The sequence below is a fragment of the Aythya ferina genome, assembly GCF_964211825.1.
Source record: "Aythya ferina genome assembly, chromosome: 2".
NCBI lineage: Eukaryota > Metazoa > Chordata > Aves > Anseriformes > Anatidae > Aythya > Aythya ferina.
The window spans coordinates 46,063,871-46,080,435 of NC_140297.1; the positions used below are offsets into that span (position 1 = coordinate 46,063,871).

Genomic DNA, 16,565 nt, shown 5'->3' on the forward strand with positions numbered 1-16,565 from the left:
CCGCGGAGGCCCCGCCCCTGCCTTTCGGGCCGTGTCAAGCGGCGGCGGCGGCGGCGGCGTGAGGCGCGGCGGCGGCCTCCTCGCGCCGGGCAGCCGTTAGCGGCCGTTGGGCAGCCGTTAGCGGGCCCCGGAGCCCCCTCAGCGATCCCTCAGGGCCAGCGCCGCCGCCGCCGCCACCACCACCACCACCACCACCATGGCGGAGACGGAGGAGCGGAGCCTGGACGACTTCTTCGCCAAGCGGGACAAGAAGAAGCGGAAGGAGCGCAGCAGCCGGGCCGCCGCCGCCGCCGCCGCTTCTTCCTCTGGCGCCGCCGCCTCGCACAACGCCGCCGGGGCGGCCGCGGCGGCCCAAGGGCCCCGCCCGGCTGACGGGGGCGGCGGCGGCGGCTCCAACGCCGCCTCCTCGGGCGCCGCCGGCGGCTCGGCCAAGAGCAAGGTACCGGGGGAAGGGTCGCGGCTCCCTCCGGCCGCGGTCCCGGGGCGCCGGCGCCTTCCTGCCGGCAGGGGGCAGCCCCGGGAGCGGCGCCGCCCCGGCCATGCGGGCGGTTGGGGAGGCTGGGGGGGGGAACGGCGTTTTTTTTTGGCAGGGCCTCCTATTTTAGGAGTATAAGTCGTTAAATGCGAGAGGTGCGTTAATGTGGAGACGGCGGTGTTTCCATGGAGATGGGGGTGGAGGAAACCCAAACCGTCTTGGAGGCTCTTAAAAAAAAAAAAAAAAAAAAAGGCCGACCCCTCAGCAGGCAGCGCCGTAACGGGAGGGCCCTTCCTGCGTCAGCTGGTGCTTTAAAGCAGGTCACGGCTCCTCTGTTCGAGGTTGATAGCGTACAAGGGCCTAGGCCGGTGTTCTTTAACAAGCTGTGCTCCCAGCTGCTCGGCAGGAAGGAGGCTAAGCCATCGGCAGGCCCTGCTTGCCAGGTCTTCGTATTTCAAGTAATGCAGCATAGGAAGCGCGTAACCTTCTAATTAGGCTGTGTGTTAAGCCTGTGACGAGGAGCATGGGAGGGCTGCTTATCTGCTCTGGTCTGCTTCTGGCCTACTGTAATAGCACCGCAATTTGCTGATCGAGCAGGACAAAATTGGCTCGCTTAGGTGGGTCTCTTTCCCCAAATGCTTAACCAAACTCCCGTCTTGAAACCTCGAGCAAGTTCTCTCTAAAGACTGGTATTCTGCTATCTTTCTATAGTAAAATTGCCGTAGTTCTGACACTTGCTTTTATACTAGTATTTTTTCAGAGAAACACTATTTAAAATAAAGAGGCTGTAAGTGTGATTGTGAAGGTGAAAACTTGAACGTACTGATATTAATCTTTGTCACAAATCTACTGCAGGCTATCCCAAGTATTCTTTATTGTTTGGCTCCCAAGAAATAGGTGATGGAAAATTAAACCCAAAGCTTCATGTGCATTCAGGCTGTTATAGAAGCACAGTAAAAGGGAGAGGTCTTGCCCTTGCATTTCACTGCTCTTGACTGCACGGTCCTGTTCCCTACTTTGTGCTGTGCCTTGACTTTCCTCTGGCTTTTTTTTACTGGGCTGATTTGGTTTTCTTTCACTTGAGTGCCTTTTTTCTGCTGAGGCGTTTTGTGGCTGTTCTAGTGAGTTAGAATCATCTCCCCAGTGCATCGTAGATGGCATACAGTAAGTTAAGGGAGGAGGGAGTGGGATCTCTTTCCCTGTTGGCAGTGGTGCACACGGATTGATCTGCCACGGAGCTGTGCCTTCACCATTAGTTTTCTTTGTCTTATCTTGGTTATGTTCTTCATCTTATGGTATAAAGGTGGTAACTTACATTTTTCTCTTCTTACAGGAAGAGGATGACTGGAAGGAGTTTGAGCAAAAGGAAGAAATTGATTATAGTGGTCTTAGAGTTCAGTCCATGCAAATAAGGTACTTTTTTCTCCCCTTTTCTTCCCCCTGGGGCAGTCATTTCATATTTCTAAAAACTTTTTTCCTCTATGGAGTCCAGTGAAGCAGAGATCTATTCCTGCTAGCGTAGAACCACACTTGCTGTGGGGTAGCTTAGGTTACCTATCACTTTGTTTTGGGTCTATATTTTGGTTGGGATTCACAATTTCTCTTATGAATGCTTAAAATTCCCTTCTTTCAAGAGTGCAAAATGGGACTTTCTCTGAGAGAAATGCAGGATAGTAATTCCCCTTGAATCACTTGACTGATGTAAGGATATCTGACTCCATCTGTGGTGAATTCGTCAACACTTGCATTTTTTTTTTTATTTTTTTTTTCAAGAACATATTTAGTAAAAACAGTGTTCTGTGACAAGACCCCACAGGACTGCGTTTGTGAATGTCATCCAAGATTCTTTGCTTACTTTTCCATTAGACTTTTCCTGTAGTCTGGTCTAATTTAAGTCTACTTAAGTCTATTCTGGTTAAAAAAACGGTTTCTTCAAGCTGGAAAAAAGTATTAATGACCTTAGTTTCAGGCCAGAACTGTCACATAATCCTCCTTGTCCAGGTATTGATAAATCTATGCAATGTTAAAATCATTTTACCTGTAACCAGTGTAATAGATGTTATCCTCACTGTTTGAGGAGGCCTCAGGCATGCGCTGTTCTACGTAGTTCTTGAGGTTTTTTTTCCTCTTTGAAGACAGCTGGTCCTCTTAGGCCACTTACACGTTTCTGGTCCACCAGCTCTCCGTGCCATCAGAGTGTCACAGCAGCCAGTGACATGTCCAAAAGGACAAGTAACAAGTGGGGCTGCTGCTTCCCTGGCTGCTGGCGCTGGTGGACTGAAAAGCGAGTACTGTGGCTTTCCAGACAAAAGCAGCGTTCTGAATACTTTTGATGCTGTGGCATATTTTCAGGCACGTGGGACTTTGTCACAGCATTTTGGAACTGCTCAGTTTGTGGATTCAGGGGGAGGTTGGACAAGCAAATGGAGGAAAAAAGCACCGGAGGTTCTTAGTTGTCCATCTCAGGAGAACTTTAAGCTGAAAACAAGACACGGAGTAATTTGAGGGGGGAGAATGTTGTATATGCTTACTCTGTTCTTGCTGGTCTGTAGGCATCTGCTTTTGGCTGTAGTTTCAGATAGGACAGAGAAGCATTTGGGCCCTTGGTCCCATTTATGGGTTTTGTTGAGTGTGGCCAAACACTGAAAGGCCATTTAATATTCAGAAGTGTTAAGCATTTTTGACTGTTCTCTGATTACTGCTTTTACAGAAAGCCTCTCTCTTCTTGATTAGTAGGATTTGGTGTGTTATAAAGTTCTTCTGTATTCACGCTTTGCTGTTCAGATTGGTGTCTTTTTTTAAACAGCCTCACCCTTCATGTATGTCCCGTTATACCATGCAGCTTTTTGTAGTAGTTTGGTCTAGCACGTTATTTTGAGTTTCTGGCTATTTCTGTGCAAAACAAAATAGTCTGAATAGAATATATTGTCAGGCTTTTGCATAGGATTTATTGGGGAAAAAAAAAAAAGGATATTCTAGTCTCTGTTTTTTGGGTTGGCCACTTTTTTTTAAAAAAAAAAAAAAAAAAAAAGCATAAACCAACCAAGATTTTAGATGCATTTGGGTAATAGTGTTTTCCAGTTGCCTGTGGTTATAAGGAAAAGGACCTCAGCATTGGTATTCTGCCACTATTTTTTCACAGTTCCTTCCACCTGACCAGTATTTCATGGAAGCTGGACTTGGAGCCCTTCCCTGCTTTCTGTTGTCATCTCAGCACACTTCTTAAATGCCTGTCTATCACACTAGTAAAAAGTCTTAAAGCTCAAAATAATAAATCACTGTATTTGCTCACTTAGTACATTTTGGACTTGTCTTTTTTCTTTAAATTTTACTTTTTTTTTTCCCCCTTATCAATTGTCAAGTTGTGTAGCTCTGTACCAAAAACTGTTCTGGCAGAAGTACTAGCACAGCCGTCACAGGACTAACATAGTCTGGTTAAATCTTTGATACAGTAGCCATGAAATCTTGTCTATGGTGATTGTGTAATCTGTGTTGAGTCTTAAACCTCTATTTGTAAAAAATAAATTCTCTTTCACAGTGAAAAAGAAGAGGATGAAAGTGAAAAAAGAGAAGAACCTGGTGACAACTGGGAGGAAACCGGTGGTGGTGTAGATAGATCATCTGGGCCTTGGAACAAGTCAGCTCCTGCGCCGGCACCTGTTGTTGAACCAATTGGTAAATTTACCTCAGAGTTGTTGATTTTACTGATCAGAATTAAGCTGCTCAGAAGGTTGAGAGCAAGGAGCAGTTCCTATTCCTGTGCAGGGTTCTGAGGAGCTTAATTGGTAATGCTGTCACTTAAGCACAATAAGCATGAATGGAGGTTGTTTTTTAATTTCAGGTTGGCGGGGGTGGAAAGCGTCCCATTTTTAAATGAAATCCTTCTACTTTGCAATTTGCAAGAAATCAGTTGGAAGCGTTTCTGTTGATCTAAAAATATTGCTTTGACAATAAGTGGGTGTTCAGCCAATATCTGATGTTTCATATGTCAGTTCCTGAGTAAGGCTCAATGATTAGTAGCACACTGGGTTTTTCTTTTCAAATCAATTCTAGGGTATGCAGAACATGACATTGCAAAATGAATTCTCTTACTGGGAAAGGACTTGAGTTTTGATTAAATATAATTCTTAGTCTCTGTGGAGAAAAACTACTTCGCCATGATTCCGAGTTCAGACTATTCTCTTCCACTTAGAAATTCATTAAAAAGTGGGCTGCTGTGTTTTTTTGTTTGTACAGGCAAGGTAGTAAAGTTACTGTGTTAGTTCATTGTAGATCGTTACTCTAAATATGAACTACTTGAATATTCTCTTCAGAATATGCAGAAGTGCTGTGAATGAGACTTGGCAAATACATAATTATATCTTTAGAACTCAAGTTTTAAATACAAGCTGCTAATAGATTGCGAAAAAGATAAAGGAAGTCCTCAGTGGTTTTGGTACCCTGAGCTTTGTGAGGTAGTACACTAGAGCCTCATTTTATTTAGGCTACTAAGGACGGGTTAAATTGGTGACACCTCGTTTCTTGCCTTGTCCAAAATATTAGAGCTTTAAGATGCGTAAAAACATACTTGTAAGTTTTTCTCATTTTTTGTCAATTGGTGGTTTTAGGGATGAATGCAAACTTAACTCTGTTGCCTAAATGTTGTTCTTCCAACCAGTTACAGAACCCCCTGAACCAGTTCAAACTGGTGGTGTATACAGGCCGCCTGGCGCCAGGGAGGGCGGCAGGCCACGGAGAGCACAGCAAGGACCACCTGAAATCTATAGCGATACGCAGTTTCCATCGCTGCAGTCCACTGCCAAGCTTGTAGACAGTCGAAAGTAAGTACATGCCATTAGTTCCCTAGGAGACTTATTTAAACTGCCGTCTTGAAGTTCTTATTTTTGGGCTTAATCCCTGGAACAATCTTTCCACAGAGGAAAGATCGAACCAAGAATTTAGTCTCTGTTTGGCAAAGAGATGGGAAAGGTCTTAACTGTAATTTCCAACTATAGGAAGGGCTTCCCATGAAATAACTTTTACAGGACAGAGCCAAACAAGACTGCCAGTTACCTAATTGGCTTGCTGAGGGATTTCTCTAAGTAGACTTTCTGCTCTTGACAGCATCTGGTTCTGCTACATACTAGCCGTGGTGAGGCTCTTTGTTATTACCTGCCAGTAGAAATGAGTAGGATGTCTTGAATGCAGTTCCTTCTCATCAGAGAAGTGAAGGTAACTTAACTAGAGGAATGGGGTTTAATACAAATGCAAATTTGTAAACGTGCTGTCTGAGCTGTGGTTTAGAATGAGCCTCCCAACTTTGCTGAAGCATTTGTGGTGCTGAAGACTTGAGTCTCACCCTGCTTTTGAGTCCTGATCTTCCCATAAATTCCCTATAAATGAGAAAACTAGCCCAATACCTATTTCACTTGATGTTTTGTGATTTCTCAATGTGATATTGAATAATACAGCCTCACTGAAGCTTTGTTTCCATCTATTTTTGGTGTGGCTTTGTCTACTTGGCAAGTGAGACATGCTGTCATTGCGTTAGGGCTGTAATGGTACAAATTGGGCTACAGTGAAAACTTGTGTGTTCCAGAAAGTGAATGAACATCTGTTTTCTAAAACTTATCCTTCATAAATGCACTTTAAATTTACCTTTGAGAATGTCAGTATTGAGACTTAGAATGTAATCGGAACTGTACTGGAAGATGAGCTTGATTCTAGAGAACAGGCTGTACAAGATTTGCTTGGGAATGTTTGGTTATTCTGTTAAAACTCTAGGCCTTGGTGTTTTATGTTCATAGTGTAATGTTTTTTTGTTGGGATGGGGGGGAAATCTAATAGAAATTCACAAATCACAAGCTAGAGATAAGATATTTACTGATTACATTTATTTTCCCGTAGGGATAAAGAAATGGAGAAGAGCTTTGAAGTAGTAAAACACAAAACTAGAGGTAGGGATGAGGTCTCAAAAAACCAGGCACTTAAACTTCAGCTAGACAACCAGTATGCTGTGCTTGGGGATCAGTAGAGCTGCATACACATTACAATTAAGGAATGCTTTTTTGGTAACCCTTCTACTAAGGTAACTAAACTACAGCTAACGGCTATGATGAACATGCCACCTTATTTCTGCTGGATCTGCTGCAGCAAGTGCAGACTACTTTGGCGTAACTGATTGGTTCTCCTGCACTATGGAAGCGTAATGTTACAACTTCTCCATTGGATATGGGGCAAATTAATGTAAATGATTGAACAAGAGTCATCAGTGTTCTTTAATGCTCAGAAAGATACCTACAGCCAGTGGTCATTTGAAAATCTTTTTATGTTCAGATACTGAGCCTTCGTAAAGGTTGACTACCTCAGACTTGCTGCACTCATTGTGGACACCATGTGGATCACAACTTCTGGAAGAGAAGGTTACAGCTGTTTTAGTGGCCATCTGAAACTTGAAACCAGCTCTACTGGATTCCTGTCAGAAATCCTGCAGAAGTCAGCCATTTGGTTCCAATTTGCTATAACAAAGATTTAAGTGACCTTAATGAAAAACCTATTCTGTTCCCCTTCTGAGGAATCCTGTCACGTGTAGCCATAGCCTACTAAAGACTTCTGGAGCATACCATACCACTCATACTATCCAAGTATAACACAGAGCTGTAGTTTGTTTACCTTTTTAGATAGCTGTACTGAAGTAATTGCAAAACAAATTAAAACTCATTCAGTATCAGATTTGAGGAATGATGGATTTGAACAGTCTGTTTGCATTAGACATTTTCACAGTTACCTGTTTAAGCATTTTTCTATTTTCCAAAACAAAAAAAAATGCCTTCCTTGTTTCTGGTATCAAATTGCAGTATATTTAAATAACAATATTATAGTGAAATAGGGCTGTTTGTTTTTATTTTTGTCATGAAGTTTGTCTTTTTGACCCTAAGGCACCAAAACTTAGAGTTTTGATTTGACACCGAAGTATCCAGAATCCAAATACAGTCATCGGATTTTGTTGTCTTAAAAATGTAAGATACATGGCAGTAGTAATACCAGATTTAAAAAAACCCTTCTCCGTTAAGAATGGGTATTTATCTGTTGAAGGGCAATGGTTGCTTGATAACCAAAATAACTTTGTATACAGAGGGATAACTAAAGCTTGGTAAGCCTTATTTGTTTGGCTGCTTTGGTGAAGCCTGCAGGCTTTTTGAGGCAGAAATCCTCCAAGTGAAACTCGTAAATGGTGTTTATTCAAGTCAGGAAGTTGCGTAATAATGGAAGGCAGTGACCTCCCTATGATGTTGTTTTAATTTCTGACTTAATTTAATGGAAGTAGGCAAAATGGCACTGGTACACTAAGAGTATAGGACATCGCCCCTAACTTTGATTCAGTGAACAAAACCTGACAAGTGCTCAAAGTGTCCTGCTGTAACTGTTTTTCTTTTCTTATGCCAGAAGGAAAATGAAGTACAATTAGTGGCATGGTCCAGTGTTGAGATTACTGAGTAAATGCCAAAAAAAAAAAAAAAAAGACCCAACATCTGAGTTGCCAATGGCAAGAGAAACAAGGGAACAAAACAAAACTCGCTTACTTGTGTGAGAGTACTGTGCATTTGCAGATGAGGATAGTGCTGGAATTGCATAGTTGGTTCCTTTTGATTAACTGCTGACTTGCTTTAAATCTACTTCTCTGAGGCCAAGGGGAATTTTGCTGTTGACTTTGGGGTGGGGTTTCACCTGGTTCTTCTGTGCACAAACTAAAACTGGCCTTGCCCTTGTGGAATTAAGTCTTTAAAACTTTTGCTAGAAGCTGCTATTAAACAGAGGGCTCAAAAGACTATTTCTAGTTGGAGGCTGCGTTTGGAACCAAAACCCCACTGAAAGGCTGGTACCGATACCTTGAGCTCTTAGCCATGTATCTTCCTTGAAAATAGATTGTTGCCAGCGAAACTGTTGATGTGTCACTAAAAGTTTCTGTGGAATTCATGGTAAATGGACATGTCGCTTGATGTGGTAGAGATGCGAAACCTTGTCCCGATGCTCTAAAGCAATCGAAATCACCAGTACGTGTGAATCAAGTCCTAGTCTACTGTATGACGGGTAGATGAGACTGTCCATTTTACTGTCTTTGAGGTTTTGGGGCATGACTTCTGGCAGTTCAAGAAAATCCTGTAACAGCTTAAAATCAAATAAAATGGAAAATATACATGGATCCTGGAGTCTAATGAATCTTTGCCTTTAGTGCTAGCTTCTGGGCCTGCGACAGCTGAGCAAATGCAGTGTATTTGGGTCTCTTACGGGACAGGCCGTGGAGTGGGTGGTAGTCAGTGTTACTACAGTCAGGTGGACTATGGCTAACAGCGTGCAGCAGTGCATGTTAATAGGTTTCTATACATAGAAGTCGAGTGTGCTACCTGTCAGTGTCTTGCTGCCACCATTGGACTGTTTGAGACTGAACTGAACGTGAATGAAGTTTTGATTTGCTTTTCACTTACCGTAGCTCCGCTGAACTGAAGAATGGCAAGGTCTGCTTGCTGCCGTACAACGGTCTCTGAGGAGTCCATCTGCTACTGACAACTAGAGGGGTTATTTTGGGGGTCTTTGCTTAAGCGTATCATTCCAGTTTCTTTCTGGAGGGCACGAAGGAAAAAAAAAAAAAACGAAAAAAAACGCAGCAGTTTTCCACAATAAGGAATGTTAGGCTATTTTGAAGCATTTCTTGTGTTAAAATCACTGCCAGCAGCTATCAAAACGCCTCTTGTCAGTGTTTTCCATGTAACAATTAATTGTTCTGTATGCCGGAAATGTTGAAAATTGGTACTCTTTGGAAGCTCAGTATGTTTTTGGGACTCAGAAGTCCAACTTTCTGTTTGTTGCGTTCATCTGAGGCATGCAAAGAATGCCAATTCCATTCCTCCAAAGTGCTTGTTGAAGGCTCGTGCTATAAATGAAGGATTGTCAGTAGTAGATGTGAGCTTCTCCATACCAGTCAGTGGAACGTACCTGTGTGCTGCCTCAGGAACTCTGTAACCTGCAACATTTTTATGGTGGGTTATTAATTTCCACCTCAAGGGTTCAGTAGTACTTTTTCTGGCTTAAAATAAAACCACAGACTCTGTAACTTACCAAGGCCATCAAATTAGCAACTTGCTAGAACATAAAGTGTCCAGTACTGACTGGGAAAGGAACAGTTTGTATTTGTGGTTCTTGGTGTTGCAGTACTTCGTGTTTAAAATGTTGAACTAAGCAATTTTGAAACAGTTGGACTTCCCAGTGTCTGCTGTAGGAACCTGGCATATGTATTTACTTGAGCTCATGAGAAATGTAGGGGAGAAATTTTTGTTGTTGCCCCTACCCACCCCCCTCACTGGTGTAGTTGTGCTGGGCTTCATCTGAGCTGCAAATGAAGGGATTGACAAGCAGAAGGGACCCTCTCCTGCTTCAGTTTTCTTTGTAGCTAGCTTTACCAGTCATTACTAAGGTAACTCTCTTCTACTTAGGAGTAGATGAGCTACTAAAGGTACAAATTGTGTTAGGGCATCATAGGAACTAGCGTGTGTTTTTTGTTTTTTTTTTTTTGGTGTTTGCATCTGTTGGCTTTTGAAACCATTCACCACAACACTGCTGAGACATGTATGCTGTTTAAGTCAAGGAAACCATACAAAATTTGATAAGGCTGCACATCTTGGAGTTTGCTTCTCTGGGCTTTTGCAATAATTATATATATATATAAAATAAATAAAAATTAACCCTGCTACCCTGCTTGAGCAGTTTTAAACCTGCATGTTGCTTTCAGATGTGGAAAGAAGTAAAAGAGGGCAGGATATTCAACAAAAAGTTGTTCAGGAAAAACTAAAAGTTAATTTGAATACAGACAAGCTAAGAACTTACAAGCTGTAGCAGGTGGGAAAAGACAGACTCCTCAGTTTGTTTTCTGTTTTGGCTAAGTTATAACTGTCATGTATCTAGCTTGACTGCTGAAGTACCAGGTGTAGTTTCACTGTGTTCTGTTGGAAGCAAAATAAAATCTTTCCTTTTTTTTAAAAAAAAAAAAAAAAGTGGAAAGCAATCAAATATAACACGGGATGGGGGGAAATGAGAAGGAATAGGAAGGGTTTTTGCTAAGCAGCAGTATTTAATGTATAGGGTGAGATAGTAAGAGGAAATGTGCTGCAGAGGTCAGGACTACTTTCAGTCATGACCGATCCATCCAACTTCAGATCAGCAGAAGCATTTGAAGTTCAGTAGTTGGGGAAAGTATCCTCTTTTTTTTCCCTTTTTTAAAGTGTGCCTGGAGAGGGGGTGGGGGGATGGTTGCGTTGACACAAAGCTGTCCAACCAGTTGTCTAGACAGAGAACCAAGAAAGCACAACTTCCAAGATAATTCAACAGTCTTGTTAGGAAATAAGTTGCTTCATATTGAAGAAAACTTTTTTTCTATTTTTGGATGGTAAAAACCTGAGACACTGATGTAAATTGCTACGAAGACGTTACCTTTTTTGTGAAGCATCTTCTAATGGTATGTATATCATGGGTTGACATACAGTTGCTTAGAATACATATTCATATAGCAAGGTTAGTGAAGCTTTAATATTAAAAAAGCACCACAGCGTTAATGGAACATCAGAAAAAGTGCATCTGGAAAACTAGAATGAAAAGTGTTAATCACTGTATGACTGGATGCAGTGAGAAGAAGCAAGCACATTCTGTAGCAATAACATAAGGCCAAGAGTGGGATTTGACTATTGCTCTTTCCCTGAGCTGCTGCTAACTCTGAGTAATTCAGTGTCACTTTGCCTCAGTTTCCCCACGTGTACCAAAAAAGAAACAAACCTCAGGTTTTGTGAGGCTGGTGCTGGTGGAAAGTGATACAGAAGGACTAAAATCTGTATAAAAATAAATGACTTTACATTCGCTTTTGATATGGTACCCTAATGCTACTGTGGGAAGAACTTATTTCTACAGAGTGTAATATATGTGCTAGTCAAGTATTAGTAATTAGATGTTTAATTTGTATGGGCAAGGGCATTGTTCAGGCTGAGCACTCTGTTTCCTCTCTTTGCTTAACTACATGGTGTATTAGCATAATGTTTTTTGTTCATACATGGAATACATCTCAATTAATATTGAATTTTGCAAACCCCATGATAAGTAAACTGCTCACAGCCATCTCTTATAATGTGGCTGTTTTAAAGTTTGTTCAAGTGATGTGAATGAGATGTTCACTCATCAAAGTATATAGTTGTCAGGATACTGAGAGGTATTGTGTAGCAGTAGTTTTCTTCCTCTGTCTGCATATAAACACACGTTCTTTCTACTGTTTGTCTTGTGGAGTAGCATGCAAATACAAAATAAACGTGAGGGAGAGAATAAACTTCCCTTCAAAACTGTTAAAATCTGATAGTAAGGCAGGCTGTGGAAGAAGAAGGTGAAGGGAAGGAAAAACACAAGGAAATAGTTACTCTTGTGGAGGTTTCTGTGAAGCAGTAAGATACAGAAGTGTTCAGAAGAGCTGGGGGGAAGGAAATGTTCATCAGATAGAGCTGGGGGGAGTGAGCACAGGGAGAGCTGGGAAGGGAGGAGAGGAAGGAACATGGATGCGGAAGAGAAGCTTACTCTGCTTACTGTTTGCTGGTTAAGCAGTTAACTGCAGTAGGAGGAACACGAAGAAATAACTTTTATGAATGTGCCCTTGCTGGCTGTTGCTGGTGACTTCAAGGTTCATTGCTCAGCACTTACAGTGGGCCTCTGTGAGGAAGCAGAGAACACGAAGGCGGTGTGCGTGCAGACAAACCAGAGCTCTGGCGGGCACTGGCCAGAGAGATGAGGCCCAGCAGCTATTTCCTCTAACTGATGTTTTTATCATCACAGCATCTCTAGGATAGTTGTTAATGTGTATCAGACATGACAATTCTCTGTCAGAAATGGTTACTGTTAACTTTCAATGAACTATTGCAGTTCCTTCAGAGGAAATGCTCAACTAGCAGAATAATGAACATTAAAGACGAACATAGGGGGCTTTTTGGCATACTTACGATGATGATGAGTGGTATTTTTTTTTTGTAGCAATGAGATCAACAGACTGGTAGCAGGTTTAAAATGACTTCAAGAAATGTCCTGTTACATGGTGGGTAGGAGAACTATTTCTAAGATGTTTATCATCTGCTTTTTTTTCTCCCTTTACAAATAAACTACCTTGTTCTTACTGTCTTTCCAGTAACGAAGGGCTGCTTCTACAAGCCTCTGATCACATTTCTCCCTGTATTTTTCTAACGTGTCACTTCTTTTAAGGTGCTGATGAAACAGCAAATATTCACTGAGACCCTCTAAGAGAAATATGTGCTGTAATATTTTTCCATATTGTTCTGTCTTTAATACAGCCTAACATCTTATTCGCTTTCTTGACTGCAACTACACATTGAGCAGATGTCTTCATCAAGCTGTCCATGGTGATGCCTAGATCGTCCCCTTGAAAGATCACAACTAATTCAGAATCCACCAGAGCATGTATGAGTGGTTTAAAGCCTTTCCAGTATTCATTGCCTTGTTTGTTTTTTTTTTCCTGTTGACATCCATTTGCCACTATTTGCCGAGTTTACAGAGTTAGCTTATCCCGGCAATCACCATCTTCCCTACTGCTGACAAACTTACTAATTTTCTATGGGCATTGGATTTTGCCACCCTATATGCTGAAGTCTTCAGTTTCATGTATATAATTCACTCTTCTTACCAGTAACTAGCATGGCACACTAACTTCTACTCACTCTGACCTTTTCTGTTTCGTTTCTTGTCTATCTTCTGTATTGCATTTCTTTCTAGCTCAGTTGTTACAGCATTGAAGCCATCAAGTTATAACTGTCTGCTTTAGTTCAAATAATATGCCAACAGAAAAGTGTTAGTTAAAATGTTGTCATGTTTTTCTTTTAACTAAAACAAGTAACTTATTCTGTATCTCTTTCAGAATATGTACAACAATAACAAAATGATTCAAACCATAAAAACAGGCTGATAAAAAGAGAACAAATGCAATGACAAGCAGCTAAAGTGCATATAAGCTAGGCTCTGGGAGATCCGATTTAATTGGTTTCAGTGGAGTTATTCCTTATTTCTGTCACTGGAGATGAGTTTCATTAAGTGAAATCTCAAATGAAGTTCTAAAGTCTAGATATAGCAGCCAGAATCAAGCACAAGAGAGAAAAAGCCCTAACGCAGACTTGTTTTAAATTTCTGGGTTACTCTTTGTTCCTGGCAGAGTTGAAGCAAAATGTCTTATTTGCTCTGGCCAGCAATCAAAAGGGCTCCAGCACGCCTGATACAACATAACCTGCTGTAATATCAAACTGGACGCTGAAATTAGATAGTTGAGATGAAGGCAGTGCAGCAACGCTGGGGGGCAGGCTTAGTCTTTGTGGTTTGTTTCATCTCTTTACATTCTCATCATGTACTTTAAAGATCATCCAGCTGTAAATAATGCTAAGTCTTTAAGTACTGACAGCGTTTACCAGTACTGCTACATTTGTGAATACGGCAGAGGTGGTATAACAGAGGACTCAAGCCTGTTAGGATGTACAGCCTACCTCTTACCAGCTGTGTTGTCTCAGTATTGGACTACTATCATACAAAACAGCTGCTTTCTGCTATTAACAAGCTCTGAGAGGATTATACCTTGGATTTTGCTTTCAAATAAATTGTAGGTTAGGTATTCAATCTGTAGTGCTTACTAGGATTGCCAAAAATGATTGTGGCTGCTGGGGGTTTATCAAGTTTACAAATTGGAGGTGAAGTTGTGTGTTTTTTTCCAACCCCTCTGAGAGCAGAGGTAGAACAGATGTAGCAATACCCTGTGTCAGAATGTAGTACTTTGTACCTTTTTCTACGCATCTGAAAAGACTTAGCTGTGCTGCTACCACAGACCAGAGCCCTGTGTGTGACCTACTGACCAGTCAGCACCCCCCGCCTGGCTGGTTCTCTGACTGCACTGTGTCCTTAACCTGGCAGTTAGGTAGAAGGCGAACTGCCTCTGTAAGCTGGCATGACTGTTTCTATGTAATTGGCTCCGCTATTCTTTTTCCTGCAACTCAGAGCACAGCAAAAATCTCTCAAGTATTTGACATTTAACCTTTTTTTCCACTGTAATATTCCCCCCCCTTTTTTTTTTTTTTTTTTAATTTAGCTGTGCTACCATGCCAAGGAGCTCTAGCCAGGTGCTTTGAATTACTCACCATCTATTTAGAAAGCAGTTCTGCAAGCAAGAACTCATGAGTCTGGATCAGGCTCTATTCCTTCAGTCAGGGCTCTAGCACCACCCCTGCAGCTCCGCATCTGTTGTAAAATGCTTAGCATGTAAGTGGGATGTCCTTGAGTGCTGAGGAATTTAAATCTAGATCATCCAAGGCTCTGTGAGAACCTCAATCTAATAGAACACAGCAAAATGAAAGGAGTAGCACAGCCCAACTGTTCTACCGTGATCAACGAGAAGGAATAGGGGTGCAGGACTGGTAGCCTGTCAGCTCAAAGAGAACTGCCTGAGTTGGATAGCAAGCGGCATGGTCTAGCCTCTAGGGTTTTTGTTTTTTAATAAAGAGATGAGTGAAGAGTAGGAAAGAAGACGCACCAATAAATGAACAAATAGGGAACTGAATTTGCATTCAGCGATGTACCAGAATGCCTCAGCACCAGAGCTGACCTGAAGGACTGAAGATAAAGCCCTTGGAATGATTACGGTAGAGTACAAAAGAAAGAAGGATGCTGTCTAGCTGGGAAAAGGGTTGGCCGGGAGCCCGTTCAGCACAGCAGGAACCGCGTCAGCAAAGTGGAGTACAACGGGATCTATTTCTGAGAATCACTGTGTGGCCTCCCACAGTTATCACAGGAACCTAATGATGCCTGTATATTTATATAATTATATCTTTATAGTCATAATTTAAGTTCAAAACCTGAACTATATATATATATTTTTTGTCAGTAGATTTTTTTACCCTGGTTTACCTATCATGGCTTCTGCATATGACAACTTCTAATTGTGCAGTGCACACACCTGTTGTCTTTTTGTCCCATGTTAGAGTAATGGTATCAAACTCTGTAAAGCACTTTTGTGATGTTTCCTGTGAAGAAAGCTGAAGAAAATAAATTTATCTTAACAGCAGCAACTGAATTTATACCTCCACCTTTGTCTCAGTTTGTGTTCACTCATCACTTCAGCAAATCTAAGCACTTAGTGCTGGGTACGGAAGGGCTGCCTTCTGCCTGCTTTCCCCCAAGACCCTTCACTGCCCTTTTTGCCTCACCACCTGTGCTGAACAAGTGCCTGGAGAACTGACAGTGCTCAAAAGCCCCGCGTGTGTGTGCATGTGTGTCTGGGGAGCTCCTGGTCATCTCTAAAGTCATCTCTAAAGCTTACCTAAAGTGGAGGGGTAGGGGGCATAAAATGGGGATAGCAGCACTGCCCTCCTAGAGCAGCAGCAGGGATGAAAGAAAAGTTAAAGCACCCTCCAGGCCTCCTGGGTCTCACCTACTACCCACACCTATTTAAAATTCCTATAACACAAAGCTGCATTTTAGAAGTAAATCAGCAAAGTGTCACTGAAATGCAAAATTAATGCAAAAAAAAAGTGATTTTAAGACATTAGTAACTTATTTTTCTGTACATGGCCCTAAAGCAAGGCAGAGATGTAGTGGTTGACATCCACAAATAGTAAAAAGCATCACGCTGATAAGATAAAGCAAAGCAGTTGCTATGACTGTAGTCACTGCAGTTCAATTTAGCCATCTCTAAGCTTCTGCTCCCAGGGCCTTGGATTTCACCTTTTAAAAGAACCAAACTCCTCATGAGCATTGGCACCTCCAGTCCTGCACGTAAAGGCACGCCGTGCTCCTGCTCTCTCACCTGATGACTCCCGCAGCTCAGGCCTTGTCCTGTCCCTTCAGCAGCAGAGGGGCCGTTCTCCCCCTGGTTGCACTGAGCCTTGGGTCCTGGTGGCTGCTCCTTCCTGGTACCCACAACTGCTGGCGGTGCAGAGGTGTTTATAATACAGGGGGTGTTCAGCAGCTAGAAAATAAAAGTAGAACACAGCCCCCACCAGCCCTCACCTTCACAATAAAAATAGCTAAATAGACTTGG

The 16,565-nt window shown here is 42.1% G+C and overlaps 1 protein-coding gene across 8 annotated transcripts; it reads left to right on the forward strand.

The window, feature by feature from the left end:
• The first annotated feature begins 41 nt into the window (after positions 1-41).
• On the forward strand, positions 42-15,590 carry CDV3 (CDV3 homolog). 8 transcript variants are annotated; one of them, XM_084509448.1, is made up of 6 exons: positions 42-439; positions 1,809-1,888; positions 4,014-4,150; positions 5,133-5,295; positions 6,362-6,411; positions 6,543-8,657. In XM_084509448.1, the coding sequence occupies exons 1-6, from the start codon at positions 197-199 to the stop codon at positions 6,548-6,550; spliced, it is 681 nt and encodes a 226-aa protein (XP_084365574.1). In that variant the 5' UTR covers positions 42-196; the 3' UTR covers positions 6,551-8,657. The 8 variants fall into 8 exon arrangements, 6 of the variants coding, with proteins under 6 accessions (XP_084365574.1, XP_084365573.1, XP_084365575.1 ...); XM_084509447.1 differs by having other exon boundaries at positions 6,791-8,657; XR_014689570.1 differs by lacking the exons at positions 6,362-6,411; positions 6,543-8,657 and adding exons at positions 12,826-12,952; positions 13,407-15,590 and having other exon boundaries at positions 43-439.
• The last annotated feature ends 975 nt before the right edge of the window (positions 15,591-16,565 follow it).

Excerpts from the sequence above, each read along its gene's own strand:
- CDV3 (XM_084509446.1), top strand. The coding sequence starts at position 197 with ATGGCGGAGACGGAGGAGCGGAGCCTGGACGACTTCTTCGCCAAGCGG. Across the intron at positions 440-1,808 it reads GCGGCTCGGCCAAGAGCAAG|GAAGAGGATGACTGGAAGGA; the intron begins GTACCGGGGGAA and ends CTCTTCTTACAG. Across the intron at positions 1,889-4,013 it reads GTTCAGTCCATGCAAATAAG|TGAAAAAGAAGAGGATGAAA; the intron begins GTACTTTTTTCT and ends TCTCTTTCACAG.